The sequence below is a fragment of the Anas acuta genome, chromosome 2 (assembly GCF_963932015.1).
Source record: "Anas acuta chromosome 2, bAnaAcu1.1, whole genome shotgun sequence".
Taxonomy (NCBI): domain Eukaryota; kingdom Metazoa; phylum Chordata; class Aves; order Anseriformes; family Anatidae; genus Anas; species Anas acuta.
Genome location: NC_088980.1, coordinates 58,143,916 through 58,161,065, shown reverse-complemented (window position 1 = coordinate 58,161,065; position 17,150 = coordinate 58,143,916). Strand labels below are relative to the sequence as shown.

The 17,150-nt window shown below is 39.1% G+C and overlaps 1 protein-coding gene across 16 annotated transcripts in view; it reads left to right on the top strand.

Moving 5' to 3' along the window:
* HECW1 (HECT, C2 and WW domain containing E3 ubiquitin protein ligase 1) overlaps positions 1–17,150 on the top strand; it is a 255,444-nt gene that overhangs the window by 183,384 nt on the left and 54,910 nt on the right. For all 16 annotated transcript variants that reach the window (XR_011094036.1, XR_011094037.1, XR_011094038.1 and 13 more), the window contains 4 exons: positions 575–676; positions 6,347–6,497; positions 11,569–11,696; positions 14,329–14,450. Coding sequence is in view for 13 of the 16 variants with exons in the window: in XM_068674879.1 (XP_068530980.1) it covers positions 575–676; positions 6,347–6,497; positions 11,569–11,696; positions 14,329–14,450 (503 nt within the window). In the remaining 3 variants the exon portion in view is untranslated. The remainder of the gene's footprint in view (positions 1–574; positions 677–6,346; positions 6,498–11,568; positions 11,697–14,328; positions 14,451–17,150) is intronic.

Here is a 17,150-nt window from a genome sequence, read left to right as displayed (position 1 = left end):
TCCTTCCACCCAAGATGGACACTTTGAATTTTTAAATATACCTATAGAAGGGGACGATCTTCTGCTTTGCAGGGACTGCATAATCCTGCCACTCCAGTCCACTTATACAGGCATTGATCCTTTGGAAAAGCAGAGAAGGATTCAAGGCAGTTTTTAGCCTTGTATTCTGCTGACGGGAACAGTTGGAACCAGGATTTTGCATGTTCCTGCCCAATTCCTGCAGAAGCTGCTTGAGTTGTACAGTATTTCTCAGAGATCAAGCCTGATTCTTCTCTCGCTTACACTTGTGTGTCTATGAGTCCAGAATCTGGTCCATAATAGCTTAGCATTGACACAAACCTGAGACCACAGCCTTGATTGCATTATTTTCATAATTCTTGGGCATGTGAGATATTATTAACATAGTGCCTAGAAATAACCAAAGCTGTTAAGACACCAGGCTAACCTCTGTAAAAAAAAAAAAAAAAAAAAAAAAAAAAAAAAAAAAAATCGCTTGTTTTACAGTAGCACATTTTTTGAACCACTTTGTAAGAACAGTGAATGACTGTCAATGTCTTGAATATCTTGTCCGTAGGTGATTGTCCTTTACTCCATAATTCTCAGCCAGTCAGCCAGCTTCCTTCTCTGAGGCCTGACCATCATCACTACCCAACTATCGATGAGCCTCTTCCACCAAGTAAGCTTTAGTTTTTTAATTTATTACATTTTTCAGCTTTTCCTGTTAACTCAAACAGTGTAGAGGTCAGTATGTCTTTCTAAATAACCCCATCTGTTCTGTATACGCTTTCTCCAGAACCTAAGCAACGTGGTCTTTTGTTTCCCGTATTTGACCCTGACTTCAAGTATTGCCATGGTGTTTTGGACAAGCACTATAACCTTCCTCTGCCTTGATCCATCCTTTTACTTACCTACCATGATATGAAAATACTAATGTTTCCCTGTCTCCAGTCAATGCTGTAAGACTGGAATGAGTGGGTATCTGTCAAGTGTTCTGGAAGCCTTACAAAAAAGCTTCTGGTTGTTGTGTCAGCAAGGTACTCTGATTTTTCTGTAATGTTTGTCTTCAGGATTTTTCGTAACACAATTCCAACATGGTTTGGGATAGCACTCCCTGTGGTCTGTCAGCTCTACTTGCAGGTTCAACAGGAACCCTTTCACAGTCAGGATGCTCCTGGGACAGATAGCAGGTCCAAATCTGAGCAGAAACAGCAGAAGCTGGGGAAAGGCACCTCATGTACCGTGGACCCATCGTACTGTTTATGGATTTGATGATCAAATCATTTTATGTTCATTATGGACTGTAATGGTCTCTGAAGTTATGCTGAATTAGAGGGTTGCAAGTAGAGTGATCAACCAACAGGCTGATAATACAGGGTTTTTACTGCCGTGTCTACTGCTGAAGGTGTTTTCCCTTGGTTCTACAGCCTTTCACTTGTGTACCTAGAGGATTAGCCCACTTTTTGCATTAGCGTTAACTGCCCAGCAGAGTGCACTCTATGCCCTGCAACGTGCTGCGAGTCAACTTCACATTCTGCACATTATTTAGCAACCTAACTTGTGCAGTGCCTCAGAAAACAACCAGGCGTATAAACAAAGCACTCTGTTTTCTTCAAAGCCCAAGTAGGGAACGCGCTTATTTGGCCCATGGTGCCCTTGACAAATAATTCATCATTTACCAACCATGCTGTCAGTATTCCCTGAACTGAAAATAGCCCCGATGCTGGCGTCAGCTGCACAGTAGCATGAATGATTCAGATGCCTCTACCCCAATGAAGTCTTATTAGAGTCCCACTGTGGCTTGCCGGTGAATGATGAAATGGGAATGGTTACCTCTGTAACAGAAAAATCTCTCTTCCTCCCACTCTTACCTCAACATTTTGTGAATAGTTCCCAATTAGATGACTTTATGATAGGACACTGACTCCAGCTCAGGTAAACAAAACATACTGTCAATCCATGTCCCATATTCATCTGTCACCAATTTAATACATTTTTTCCTCTTTTTTATAATTATCCTCAAAAGGCCAGTATTTCTACCATTGGTTTTCCCAAGTGCTTTCACTACAAGGTTTAAGAACATGAAATGCAGTGCACAACAATACAGTGCAGAAGTTATATCCTGTTGTAGGATTTTATTTTAGCATTCACACGTAACCTTTTTACAGTAGAGACTGAAACTTTGGGGTTAAGCATATTGATTTTAATAGGAATAGACTCTACTAAGTTAATTTTGTGAGAAGAAAAAGTTGAATCAGATAGGAAGGTATTGCTAAAAGCTCTCAATGAAATTTCAAAGTAATTTTAAAAGAAAAACCATGGTCTTAATCTAGAAATGTTTCTTCATCTAGCATTTGGTATCACTGCCTCAGTGCCTTTAATGCCTCTTAATCCTAGCTAAATAATTCTCAAATGATGGGAAGGGAAGAAACTTTGCATTTTAAATGTGAGTTATATGGTTAAACTTGGCTTGCCTCTCGCATGTAGCATTAGTTTCTGCCCAGAAGTACTGTTGGTGATAATTTGCCATTGCTGCAAGTCCAGTCTACAGTGTAGACTCTCCAGTGTAGACTGGACTTGCAGCAGTGTAGACGAATAATCTTCTGGTCAGTCTTTTTTCTCTTTGGAATAGTTTTCTGAATAGCTTTGTTTCATCATAACCTCACACCAGTTGGTCCCAGGGAGAAAATTTAATCTCAGACAGCTTTGTTTAGGAAAGTAACGTAGAACAGATTCGTTATTTATGTAGGAATGTCCTAGTGACCAGTCCAAATGTTAAGGCCTGTATGCGACTGACAGGTTTGCACTGCCTCCTGACGGCATTAACAGCCACCCCTTACTACGCCTGTGATCACTGGTATTGCTGCAAGCCCTACAGAACTGAAGCCAAGACAAACACATGTGCCCAGTTCAGCACCGCTCTATGCCAAAGGTGTGGCTGAGCTTGGAAAGGGAAAGGCAGCCTGTTTACTCTGCCCCTCTAGGATTATGGGCCTGCCAAAAAAGTTGTGTCTTGTAGTGTAACTCAGAGCAGTTGCAGAGGCTGCTGTGAAATAAGACTCAGCAGATGGAGGGGGATCGCTGGAGGACACAACCGCTGCTGTCCCGTCTCCAGCGTGTGCTCCAGCATGCCACTGCTGTGGAGGTTAGTTGGAGGTTAGTCTCTGTTGTAGTCACAGTCTTAATTTGCCTGGAAAAGTAACAAAGAAGCCTGAGGGGATTTGGCTGCATCCTAGATCACCTGTCCCCCTGAAGTAGCGTGAAGGAACTTGAGCACAGCTCAAAAGCAGACTCCTGTCTGTCAGTTCACCTGTAAGCCCATCCATCTCCGTGCAGGTATCCACCATCTGTCCACAAATCTGCTGTCATATGCAGCTTCAGTGACTTGTATGACTTACTGGTTGTCTTGTGGGGAGGCAGGAAGCGCACCTGACATCTATGGACAACAAAAATACCAACACCTGCTACTCTCTGACAGCCTTCCCAGGTAATCAATAGAATAGTTATTCAGCTGATCAGAAAGGCTGTTCGAAGGATCAGTACTCACCTAGGACTGCTGCAGGTTTCCCAAAAGCCACGTGACACAGTTCCTACTATTTCAGTATGCCACTGCAAGTGTCAGCCCATGGTTTCAAGTGTATACACACATAAAGCAATTAATAAAGCAGTGCTCACAGTTAGATTGGTGTAGTTTGTGTTTGTACATAATGCTGCTGGATGTCTGATACACATAGCAGAGATAGCCTGTCCGAAGTTGCAGTCCAGCCTGCATGATCCTGACCTGATATTTTCACCGTTACCTCCAAGCTCTGGACAAGTTTTGTTGCTCCTGGATTTCTAAATGTTATGCTTAAGAGCTTAGGAACTCTACATTACATGTAATTAGAGAAACACTGCGAAATAGCCTCAGAAGCCATAGCTCACAGGACTGGATTATGAGGCACTTGCTTTACTGTGTAATTGGGCAGTTGTATTCTTACTGAGTGCCTATCAGCAGGCTCCAGACCAATATGACGTGGACCGTTAGTTGGTGTCTTAAAGTGTTAGTAGGGTGGCTTAAAGTGTGGGTCTAAGGATCCCACAAGGATCTTGGGGTCCAGCTCCTGGGTCCACACAGGACCACCCAAAACTCAGACCATATGTCTGAGAGCGTTGTCCAAACACTTCTTGAACTTTGGCACTTCCCTGGGGAGCTTCTTCCAGTGCCCAACCACCCTCTCAGTGAAGAACCATTTTCCTGACATCCAGCCTGATCCTCCCCTGTCACAGCTTCACTCCATTCCCTCAGGTCCTATCGATGGTCACCAGAGAGCAGAGCTCAGCACCTGTCTGTTACATGTATACTGCAGTGGGAGGTGATTTGGCCTTTGCCAGACAATGGCACAAAAAATGAAGATCTTCTCAGTGATGTTAAGATACACCAAGTCAGCTTTGATTTGGGCCAAGATTATCTCGTTTAGGATGTTGCAAATAATGCATGGCTCCAGAAGGTCCGTTCCCCACCCATGGTGGTACACCTGCCGCTAGTCACAGCATGCTTGGCAAGGCATTGGCCTTCAGCCTGCCCTGTGTGTCAGACTGATTTCCTTCAGTGTGCATCTGTTGCGCTCCGTGTGCTGTTTTTCACTGTCTTGTGTTTTAGGTATAGTTTTCACAAAGCTGTGTTCTTGTTCTTGAAACAGCTACAACATCCTTGGGAAACGTTACCTGGTGGGAGAAACAGAGAGCCCTCCCCTTAAGATTATGTAGGGATGTTCACTGTGAGGGAGGGAGACTGGTGTGAGCATAGGCTTTGCACCTATAATTACTGACGTACTTACAGTCGACTCTGAAGGAAACAATGCACATGCATGAGGTTCCTGCTGTTTTGAATTCTTAGAGAAAATTCCTCCGAGGACTTCTGGTGTCCTTTCCGGGTTCCTGGTATTAACATGCCAAGGGCAAACAGCCATAGACATAAGCCAGCCTACACTAGGCTGGGACCAGTCTGGGTAAGGGAACTGAGTTTAGCCAGGGGCAGTGTTCTGGAGGAGGAAACTGGTTGTGAAGGATGGGTTTCCAGACAGAGCAGGGAGAGGTACAACTTCAGTTTAGAAAGAGGAGCAGGTAATACATAAAGAATTCCTCTTAGAAAGAGGAGCAGGTAATACATAAAGAATGAAGTCCAGCTGATCCTAAATATGATCATAGAAGAACATAGAAAGAATAGAGTCATCCCCAGTTAGAGCAGGGAAGCTGGCATCACAGTAAGGCTATGGGAATAACAGAGAGTTTTTGCCCCCAGAAAAGTAATTACCATATGTACATTTGTGTGTGAATGTGAGTGAGGTTTGTACATAAACAGGTGTAGAAAGTGTGTGCTTATATTTACATAGATGTGTCATCAGCTGATGGATCAGATAGAAAGAAATACAAAGCTAGCAAGTCAAATTAATATCACTACTTCATACTTTCTAAGCAATCTGAGGTGAGAGTCTGTTTTACTTTCACTTCAGAATTTCCCCTGTTCCAACCCCTTTTGTCATCAACATTACCATTTTCCACAAACCATCGGATACTGAAGAACTTTTAGTTTTCAGTCATGGGGCAACTTGAACAAGCATTAACAGAAGACAATAATGATGGAAGGCTAAATATTATGCTGCAGACTTTCAGTCTAGTTGGCATTCATCAGTACAATAAATTTATGAAACATCTATTTATATCTGCAGAGATTTCTACAGGTATGTTCAACCAGGCTGTGATCAGTTTTCAGGGGAACCTATAATTGTTGTATGGTATCCTTCTGAGACACGGTATAAAAAAAGAGAGAAATGAAACAAAACAAAACAAAACAAAAAAACAAACAAAAAAAAAAAAAAAAAAAAAAAAAAAAAAAAAAAAAAGAAAAAATGGGATTTGCTACGTTAGCTCCTATTTAATCCTGCTTTGCTAAGGGTCAGTTCTATGTGGCTACCCTGACCTGCAATGAATCTAGCCAACTGGTATTACTAATTGTAAAATTATCCAGCCCTTTAAAAATATACCCACTATGTCACTTGTTTTTCATAGTCTATGATGGTTTTCATAGGCTGCCTATGTGCTGTGTGTGAAATATTTATGTATATGCATATATTGCATATACATACATATAGGCAAGCACAGAGTATATATATATTTGAATATATACACTGAATATATACACATATATTGCACGCATATAGACATCTATATAGTATCTATCTCACGTGTGTGTATCCACTCTCTGTGTGTATGTATGTCTGTGTATATGTATCTCCCACATTTTTATATTTTTTTTTGGAAGGCTTCCCACTGACACCATCATTCCTTCTTTTCTTTCCAACCCTAGATTGGGAAGCCCGGATAGACAGCCACGGGAGAGTGTTCTATGTCGATCACGTCAACAGAACCACCACGTGGCAGCGCCCCACAGCCGCAGCAACGCCAGATGGGATCCACAGGTCTGGCTCTATCCAGCAAATGGAGCAGCTGAACCGGCGGTGAGCAGTTGCGTCTAAATTCCCTTCAGATCCACACTCCCCTTCTTCCACACCATGCCAGTGGCTTCCTTCCTTCCTCGCTGTATCCCTTTAGCTCCCTAAAGATTTCTCCTCTTTCCTTGTCCAAGTCTAATATACACGTTCCTGTGTCTGCTGATCGCTTTCTACCTTGGTGTACCTGCTGGGAGTGTTCAGTACCCAAACTTGCCCACATGAGGAGCGCTGTTGAGTGAAAGATGTTGCAAAACATTTCAAACAGTAAGAAGAGGCTTTGGAAAAACTCCCAAAAGAGAGGGGAGCATTCTTCCAAAAGATGGAGTCACTTTTTCTTTCTAACTCTTAACTCTTAACACATAAACTCTCAACTTTTTCTCTTAGGGTGGTACCCATGTGTCAGCACCTAACACTGCATCACAGTATCTTCAGAGATTTCTGAGCTGACTGTTACTGAAATATTGTTGCTATATCAGTGTGGCATTTCTACTCAAGCTAGTTAGGCCTATTGAAAGGTCTGTTCCCTAACAGAGCAGGGCAGAGCAATGCCTTTCCAGAGTATGCCTTTCTAGGCATAGAGAGATCTGCTTAGTGTTGTAATAGGTGCTGTAAATCTGTGAGTTCATTCTGAGCTAGCTCAGTTATCTCTTAACACGGTACATATTTTCCCTTTGTGTGACTCATCCACACATAGATTTGTTTATCATTTCTTTCTCTTGCTTGCTTTTTGGGCTGAATTTAAGAGGAAAGAAAAAAAAAATAAAGAGCTAGCTAAAAATCTTCCCTTTTTAACTTCAGAAAAGATTTTCTTTATTATTCCCTGCTTACTGTAATGATATGGTTTCTTTTCTAGACAAGCAAAACTGAAATTATATTCTAATCATAGCATGTGAAATACCACAAAAGTTTGTTGGCCATTTTCTCTTTGCTAAGAGAAAGATCTGCAGCTGAGAGAAGAATGCAGTTTCAAAGTACTGTTTTCATATACAGAATAGCTTTGGAGTTACTGTGTGTAAGGAGAAATGGGTTCTGAATGACAACAACTGGAAAGTTAATGTAACTTTTGGAGAGTAAACCACTCTTCTGAAACTGGTTATTGTACACATTTGTTTCCATTATAGTTTTCCTCAGAAAGTGTCAAGCTATAATGTTAATATTAAAAACAAAAAGAAAGAAACAAACAAAAAACTCAAAGTGTATGTTTAATGTAGATTTTTTTCCAGTTAATTTATAGGACTCTTCTCTGCCATTTGGCATTTGTCTTTAAGAGGGATTTGGGTTACGTCAAAGATCAGACTATTTGACTGCCACATAAGCAAGCTATCTACCACAGAAAGCTCTTTTCTGGATATACATCAGACTTTTTTTTTAAGTTTAACTGTCATATAACTGCAGCATAAAGCCAGGAGAAAGTCTTTGTGAGGGTCTTTGTAAGAGTTCACCATTCTTCCAGCTAAAACTGGTTAATCGGTAAATGAGCTATCTCAGATCTCACCAGAAACTGCAGAGTAGGCATTGAATTTGTGACTTCCTTGCTGCAAACTTTATTCCTCTGTAGGTTTTCTTGTAGGTTGTCTGACTTCCTTGGTTGTGACTTGATTGTCACTGGTTTGGATTAGTAATTGACTGTTAATGTATCCAACATTCTTCATTGGATCTCTTTATTTTTAATGTTCAAATATCTGATTACAAAATGAGAAGTGGAGAGGGTTTTCAGTAGTGGCATAGCTCTCTTTAGCTGAATCCTGTTGGAGACTAAGCACTGTGCAACTTAATAAACATAAATTGCCATGGCTTCTTGGGACAGGGAAAAAAATGATGATTCGCTACACATTGCCAAAGAGCTCTGCTGATTTAAAATGTTGAATGAGGAGTTCTGTTCCCAAGTTTGGGAAGATTTCCTAAGATTCTGATAAATGAGATTCATACTGAATACTCCATTGAAACAAACTAAGCATTTCTGAAGTGGAAAATAATTTCTGCACTTTCAACCAGGCTGCTAGAATTTTAAAATTTTCATTGTCCTAAAGCAAATTTCACATAATTCAAGTCTCCATATTTATGTATTATGAGGAAAACAGCATTTCATAAATGGTTACTGGAAAGCACTTTGGAGAATCAGGCATAGTTTTAAGCACTCATTTTAGAAATACCATTTTTAGTGTTTCAAACTTCATTATTAGAAACAGTCTTCAGCAAACACACCTGAGAATCCTTTTAGGTGAGGCAATAACAAGACCTTCCTGATAGAATTAACAACAGCCTGAACTTTTGCTCTAATCTGAAACAAAAAGGGGCTCAAAGCCACTTAGTTTGAAAAAAAAAAAAAAAAAAAAAATGGCCACTTTTCTTTTTGAACCAATCTACTCACGTTTTAGCTTCCTGGTTTCATTTTTGGGAGGGAATGGAAAGACCAAAATATTACAGGGAAGCTTGGTATTTCCAGCCCTGCCAAAACCACAAAGCCTTGGAAATTTAAAGAAACCCATAGCTGTAACTCTTCAAATCCAAGAGCCTAAACCTGCTTTCCTTCTGTGCTCAAAGCTTTCTATTAGCTGTGCTAGGCCACTCGAGGATAAAGGGATTGCAAAACTGGAATCCAGGTGTTAGGCAAGTTCCAAGGAGACATCCATAATTTTTATTTTAAAGACTCTTTCTCATTTTCTCAACATCATATGACTTGCTAACCTAGCAAAGCCTGCAACAGCTATTGCTGATGAAGCTCTGTTGGAAAGATCCTTTGCAGCATATGTATATCTAGACTTGTTTTTTTACTGATTTAAAAAGTAATAAATAACACACAAAAATATATTTGTGTAGTTAAGACAGCCTTGGTGTGGTATTGTTAAGCCTCCTTTTCTTCAACAAATCACTTTGAAAGGAGACTGAAATTTCCATAGCCATTCCCATAACTTTTGCCCTTTCAATGTTTTCTTCACTTACTTTGACATTTTGGGGTATTTATATAAGATGAGTTTACCCCCCCAAAAGCATATTTTTTGTTGGCACACAGCTAGTGCTACTCTGTAAAGTTTGCCAATAGGGATTTTCTACCAACTATTAAATGGAAACTACAAGTTTTTTTGTTTGTTTTGTTTTGTTTTTATAATTGTGCTTATATCATTTGATTACATGAACTCAATTAAAAAAAAAAAAAAAAACACACTTGCTGCCGCATGTGGGTGTTTTAAAACTCCTACAGTACAGTACTGGAAACTTCATTCAATTGTCTGCAGTCAAGTAAATAAAAATGTGAAGTGTGGGTCTAAAACAGAGGGACATAACAACTAAGGCAAATTCATGCTGTTGTGAAATCTGCTATCAGAAGTTCCTTGTAAAGATGGATATTTACCTAAAAACAGAACCCCCAATTGATGTTTTTAAATCAAACAAGCAAACAAACACTTCTAAAGATGCTCTTTATCGAACTTCCAAAAGAAATTTTAGATGTCTTTAGATACTGAGGGACAGACATACTACTGTGAAAGTTTAGTGCAAATCTACTAAAACTTAAGTCGTTTTCTTAATTGTCTCTAGCCCCCTCTGCCCAAAGTTGAGTTGCAGTAAGTTGCTGGAGATGCTACCTGTTGAGAGATGTAAAAGCCAAATTGTCTTACATGATCCCATGTCACTTTGAAGAACTAACTCCTGGCCACCTTCCTATCTGGAGTAAAATGTGCATTAGCAATTAAAGAGAGAGAGAGAAAGTAAGTAAAATTTGTAAGTCAGAATATGAGCTGAGGAAAGAAAAAAGAGTTTAAGTCAGGAAAATGAGAGACAAACAATGCTGGATCAGATTAAATACAGGCAGTAAAGCCATTCTGATTTATGTAAGTATGGGAATGAAATCCAGAAATACAGATAAAAATATCAGGGTGGAGTAAAAGCTAATTAATCTAATTAAGAGGGCCTACTTTCTTTCTTTCTTCCCCTTTCTCCCTTTTTCTTTCTACTTCTTTCTTTTGTTTTATTTCTGTCTGTATATGAAATATATTTTCTTATTCAACATATAAAAAGATTTATATTCATAGCTAACCAGTAGAACCAGAGAAATCTTGATCTCTCATTCATCTGTCTGTGTGGGTTAACTAGATTTTGTTTTGTGTGGTGTATATTTGATCACTCCAGCTTATTCTCACAGCCAGATATATACTTTGTTCCTGTTCTGGTAAAGTATTTAATATTGGGATCATCCCTAAGACCATGATTAATCCTATTGGCATCAATTAATATGGTAATTAGTTCTATAATTAACATGGAAATGGCATAGTTTTTAAAGGTGTTTGCAAGTATTAATTCAGCATTTACTTCGTCGTCTTTCTCACTGTTGCTCACTTGTCTCTGTATTGTTTCCTCTCCCTCATTCTGCAACCCAACACAAGCTAAATACTCAATCCCTTTAATTTCCTGAAATGGATATATCCCATCCTTATGCTTTTCACACAGCTCATGTGTTACATTCTATTCTCCTTTTCTGTGGTTGTCACATTAATTATAGTTCTTTGAGTTCACACTACCTACTAGTCTACATTCCATATTGCCTACCAAAATGGAAGTGTTCTCTCCTGGTGGCCATGCTGTGTCATCATCAACATTATGAACACTCTTAATATCCATTACCTTTTTATGGTTGAGCATGTGCATCTGATACTGTAATAACAAGGCTGAAGGGCACTCAGTGCATCATAGATTGTACTATCATAGGACTAAATGAGAGAGTGAACCATGATCCACTAATATTTTTAGGTTCCAGACATCCAGATGTTTTAAAGAGAAGCCTAGTAGCAACGTGTAGCCTAAATACCTTTGTGAATTTGACCTTTGAGTCTTCTTCCTTGCCTTGCACAGTAGCTATTTGTTAGTCAGTGCAAAATGCCATATCTGCAGAGTAGTGGTTGGCCCAAGTGTGACTAGCTACAACATTTGAAGAAGAGTCCAGCATGCTTCTTACTCTGTTGTATGCTGAAGGTACAAGCATTGTAGTCTTTTAAAATTAGTGCTAATTTTTTAAGATAGAAATCACTGGAAAGCTGTTCTGTTAACTAAACACGTTGTTCCTCTCTTTGAATGTACGTAGATACCAAAATATCCAGCGAACTATTGCAACGGAGCGGACTGAAGATGATGGTGCAGTAAACAGGGTGGAGAGAGTTCCCACTGGAGGAGGAAGTGACTCTGAGGCAGAGCCTTCCCAACCAAGCTCAGGTATGTGAAAAAAAGGTATTGAGGATGTGTTCAGTGCCACTCAGTGTTGGCATTCTGATTTGGAGAGCACTGGGGGCTGGAACTTCTTTATACCAGGGTGCAAAAGCTAATTAAAAGAAAAGAGGTTTAGACCTGAAGCTACAGGTACAAAAACAGATACAGAGCTTCATTTTTTAACAACTTCTAAGACAGACAAAGCATTTTTACTTAATTGCAATAAAAATATTTATTATTATTTGAAATTAAAATGGAGAAGGTACCTGGTTTTTGTTCAGCTTTGTAATTGCAAGAAAACACACTTCTATTTTTGCTGCAGCATGACTTTGATCTTGGGGCCTTACAATTTATTATTTCTGGGCATGGCTTCTGCACTGGTCACACCTGCAGTGGCCCTGGCATGGAGTATGGAATATTTGTGGTTTTTTTTAAGGCTGCAGCTTTGTGATAGCTATGAGCTGATCTAAGTGTGGGTTGCCTCTGAAGGAGGCACAGCTGTCTTTTTGCTCATCACCAACTCATGTGACAGCACCCCATACCAGAACAGGCAACTGATCTGTCTGAAAACTGATCTTATTTCTTGTAGTTAATGCTCTTTACAGCCAAATTGGTTCTTCCATCTGGCTCATTAGATGACTAGAACAGAACTGGTGCCAATATGAAGGAGAAGAGGAGAATGCATACCAAGGGAAGGTTGGGCTGGGCAGGGAGTTATTCTATACTTCTTGGTGATAGTCATATTTCCTTAAAGCAGTTGTGAAACCATCAATGAAGGATATATATACACTTTGGGGTAAGAATTATTAGCAATCGGACTAATACCCACTATGCAACGTGTGGACCCACAAAAATAGCTATCTCCTTTGTTTTAGAACTTGTGTTACCAAAACGAATGGCCAGTTCTCTTCCTTTGCATCATTCTCAGCCCCACCTAGGTTTGTGTTCTGTGTTGACTACAAGAAGTAAATGTCTTCTTGCCATCCTTCTGTAAATAGCATTGGCAAATGTACAGAATCAGCACAATGTCTGCTTGAATTTTCTTAGTGTTGTATGTTGAAGTAGAACACAGAAGAATAGTGAACCTGCATTTTTTAAACAAGTTTGGTAAAATATTCAATTTTATCTATTTGCTATCACAATCCTTTAGGTGTTTTTAGGTTGAAAATGAGTTTTGACTAAGAATGTTTAATGCTTGATATTAAAAAATTCTTTGCAGTCCTCTTTATTACAATTTGTATAAGCCTTTTACCTACAATGGATCTTAAAGGAAGAATGCAGTACTTTCTATTAGTAGATGAGATAGAAATGAGCTTCACATTGTATTATTGCTATTTAAATTATAAGTAATACAGCCATTAAGTGTAATATTTATAATCATTTACTGCCATCACCTACACAATAAAATAGTAATTGAATAGGAATTGCTACCTAAGTATTTAGGTCTGTTTATTAATGTAATATTCACTTTTTTGTTTTAACCCCAAAGGACTATTGAGCATAATGTATATCATCTTAAGTAATCAGGAAATGGTCTTTGCTGTGGATATTTTATTGCTGTTAGGAGAAAAAATCCATACTTTATAAAATGCCAAGAATTAAAAGATCAAGGAGTGATGCAAACCTCACTAGAACAAGAGAAAGCTGCAGTATGATATCTTTGCTATTTGCCTTTTAATTTAAATGAGAAACATCAGAAGGAATACAATTTAGGCACATTAATCCAGATTCTAAACCACTATAAATCAATTTAACTACAGCACTGGATCTAATCTACAGTCTTAAGTGGATAGCATAATAAAATGTGTTTAGGGCAAAAAATTGTGATAGTTGATAATAAGAAAATGAGAATCTATATTTATTCTGTTGATGACCTCTGCATCAAATTTCCTTGGACTGTACATAAAGGTTTGCTTGTATTTGAAAATACCAGAACTGCACACTGAAGCCGTAATTCCATGATAGGAAGCATTTTTCTGGTGTCTGTAGAGGTCAAAGAGCCCCTACCTCTGCAGAATTCACATTCTCAAATGCTCAGTTCTGCTCCTGTGCTTCATGAATCAATACAGATTAAAAATAATCCCTTTGTGACTGATTTTTTTTTTTTCTTTGCCATATGAATATACAAAAAAATGGACTTGCCAAAAATGATGCAATTACAAGTAAAGGGTAATGTTTTGCAGCACTAACATGGAAATGGGTGGGGCAGGGGACTTCCTTGTCTCAACCTTGCTACCAGATGCTTTCTGCTGGTGATCCCCCTCAGTCTGGATTGGGAAATCTGCTCTCTCCAAAATCAACAGTGCAAGGAAACAGTCAGGACATGGGTAACAGTAGTGTCACCTGGTAAAAATTGTTGTGGTCACATTGATGTTCAGAGACAGCAGTTGATATGACTCAAAGGTTTTTAACAAACAATATAAAAGAGCATCCAGCTCCTGCCCTGCTGCTGTAAACACTGCAGCACTAACCATAAGAATGCTTACAGTTTTGCCAGCAGACTTATCTTGGTAAAACAGAGAGGGTAAGTGCATTGGGCAGGATGCTGCTGTTCAGTAAAGATTAGATACTAGACTTGCCACTATATTAATACAATTTTGGTGTTTTTGTTGTTTGTTTGTTTGTTTGTTTTGTCCAGAGATTAGGAGGGAAGGTTCACTTTCTCCTGTGAATTCTCAAAAAATCACCTTACTGCTGCAGTCTCCAGCTGTGAAGTTTATCACCAATCCCGAGTTCTTCACTGTGCTGCATGCAAACTATGTGAGTAATTACAATTTGCTCTCTTGCACTACTGCTTTCTGAGTCCAGACTCTGTGCCCCAGGCCTTCAGGTAGAATGCACACTGAATTTGAATTGTGTGGCTTGGGGCTCACTTGTCCTCTCTGAGCACCAGACCAGGTTGGGGACAACACAGGCAGACTGATCCAAGAAAAATCTTTCTGGAATTCTGCCTCATACACAGAGTTCCTTGAGAAGCACAGAGAAGCTCATTAATGTTACCCTTCCAGATTAAGCAGGAATCCTTGGTTTCAGGTTGGTTGATTCTGTTGTCTGTTGCTGCAGGGAGTGAGTTTGTTACCTTTGGAGCCATGTTCCTGAGAAATCTTACTCAGATTCCACCAAATCTCAGGGGAACAGAGAGGGAAAAATTATTTACTCCTGCAGTTTGCACTCCCAAGAAGCAGGTGGGCATAATGCAGTGAAAGAAGTACTGACTTGAGTCAGTGTATCTGTTTTGGGGAAGAAAAAAAAAAAAAAGATTGAAACTGAATTTTTAAATATTCAAATCAGTTCTTTTTTTTTCTTTTTTTTTTCTTTTTTTTTTTTTTTTGTTTTAATTACTTCAATAAGTCTGTATGTTTTGTTGCAAACCTGATGTGGAATGAAAAAAGTTTAATGGTAGGTCAACCAGGAGGAAGCAGATAGGGAAATCTCACAGGGATGTGTAGTTATCAGGTTCCAGTCCTAGTTTGCCTATCTTGAATGTAGGTTCAACTAGACACCCACACAACTTCAAAATATTTGGAAAATCTGGTTTTGGGTACGGATGGCCTTTCTTTTTGAAAGTAAAATTTAAAAAAAAAAGCACTTTAAGAGTTGTCTCTGCACAGGTCCTTAGCTAATGACAAATGTCCTGTTCTGGATGTTGTACTTGTTGTGCTGAAGCCAGCTGTCCATTTCCAAGTTTCTGGCAAAGTTTATTGCCCCTGAGATTATTGCATCCTGCAGAGGAAGGGATATATTAACTCATCCAAAATTGCCTGAACTATGCTATGGTGTGCACATAATTTCTTCCATTGACAGGATGATATATGATGATTTATAGCTGGAAGCTGTATCATTTTCCTTTGGCATAGCTGTTTGCAAAAGGAACAAATGATTCTATAGTGGTACAAGGAATAGCTCACAAGAGATTAGGTCCCAACTTCATTTCTCACTGAAATAAAAAAGTAAAGAGAGGCCTTCAGTTTGAGTTTATAAAATTGCCTCTAATATGGGAGCCATAACAATCTGTTGAAACATCCATCAAATAGTCATACAGATTCCACTTGCACAGAAATAATGGCCCACATAACTTTTGGTTTAACATGGTTGTTATATTTTAACCACACACCCCTATTAAAATTTCAAGCTATTAATTATACCAATGAAGTTGGGATTGGAAAATATTATCCAGCAGTTAGAATTAAAAGGAAAAGGCTTTCATTTTGCAGGTATTTTAATTCTGTGGAGGGATAAAACTCCATTACATTTTTTGTTTCCCTAGTGCAGCTCAGAGATACTCCGTTACTGATCAAACATCAGATCAAAATATAACTTCTGTCATGGAGTAGGCTGTGAACTCAGCAACTTGCAATCATGAAGCTTTCCTGGGTAATAACCAGGTCATATCTTCAGGGCAGAGATCATATCTCTGTGATTTCACAACATACACCAGTGCTTTTACCATAATTAGGGACCCTGACCTGCAAGAAGTATATTCCCTTCTCAACACTATCACAATGACAAATCCTTACATGATAAAAATAATACTTGTAAATGTTTTATTGCATTGTAGTGGTTAAAATGCATTAAAAGTACACAGAATTTGAGAATTGAAAGCTCTTGGGTCAGATTCTCTGGGCAGATCACAGATACACACACTGGGGCTCACTTCACTGGAGGCGCATATCCTCCAATGACACTTTATTGCTCAAGAAGACCAGGACAGCAGAAAGTACTTTGTGTAGTATAACAAAAGTTTCAGCGAGTAATTCAGTCCTTTGCATTGACCAATAAGACCAGCACACTCATTTTCTCTCTAGTGAAATGCTCAGAAGGCATGCAGATTTCTATAGTTTCCTAACATGCCTTGAGCTTTTTCCCTTAAGTAAAATATCCAGGAGCAGCCTGAGAAAAAGTGTTGACATTGCACGTGTATTTTGTGGTACTGTGTTGTTGAATATCCTGTGGCAACAAATACAGTTCACTTTGGCTCCTATTCTGCGGCCAGATCAACACTAATGAACTCTAGTCTGCGTCAGTGGATGCTCCCCTAAGAGGTGTGTTTAATGTCCATGGTGAGATACAACTACCTGCCTCAGGGGTAATGTTCATCTGACTCAGGAAAACATCTCCATCTGACATGCTTTTTAGTCGGTGCAGAAACAAATACTCAGTTCCAGGAAGCGTTTCATTATCTTCCAAAAATAGACAATTGAATGTGTCTGTTTCTGTCCTGTGGCTATAAAGTGACTGTAAATAAGTTAACAAGCTCTGATGTGGACATCTGTAATGCAATCCTCTTCAGTCGATGAGTTCTATCACAGACATCTTGATTTGAATTATACCATAACTATATGTTCACAGCTGTCTTTGCATCTTTCTGGGATCATCCAGTCACACAAACAGGCTTTCTGTTGGACTCTGAAAACACTGAAATAGGCACAACTGTGTGCATCTAGAGTGGGTGGTGTTTTA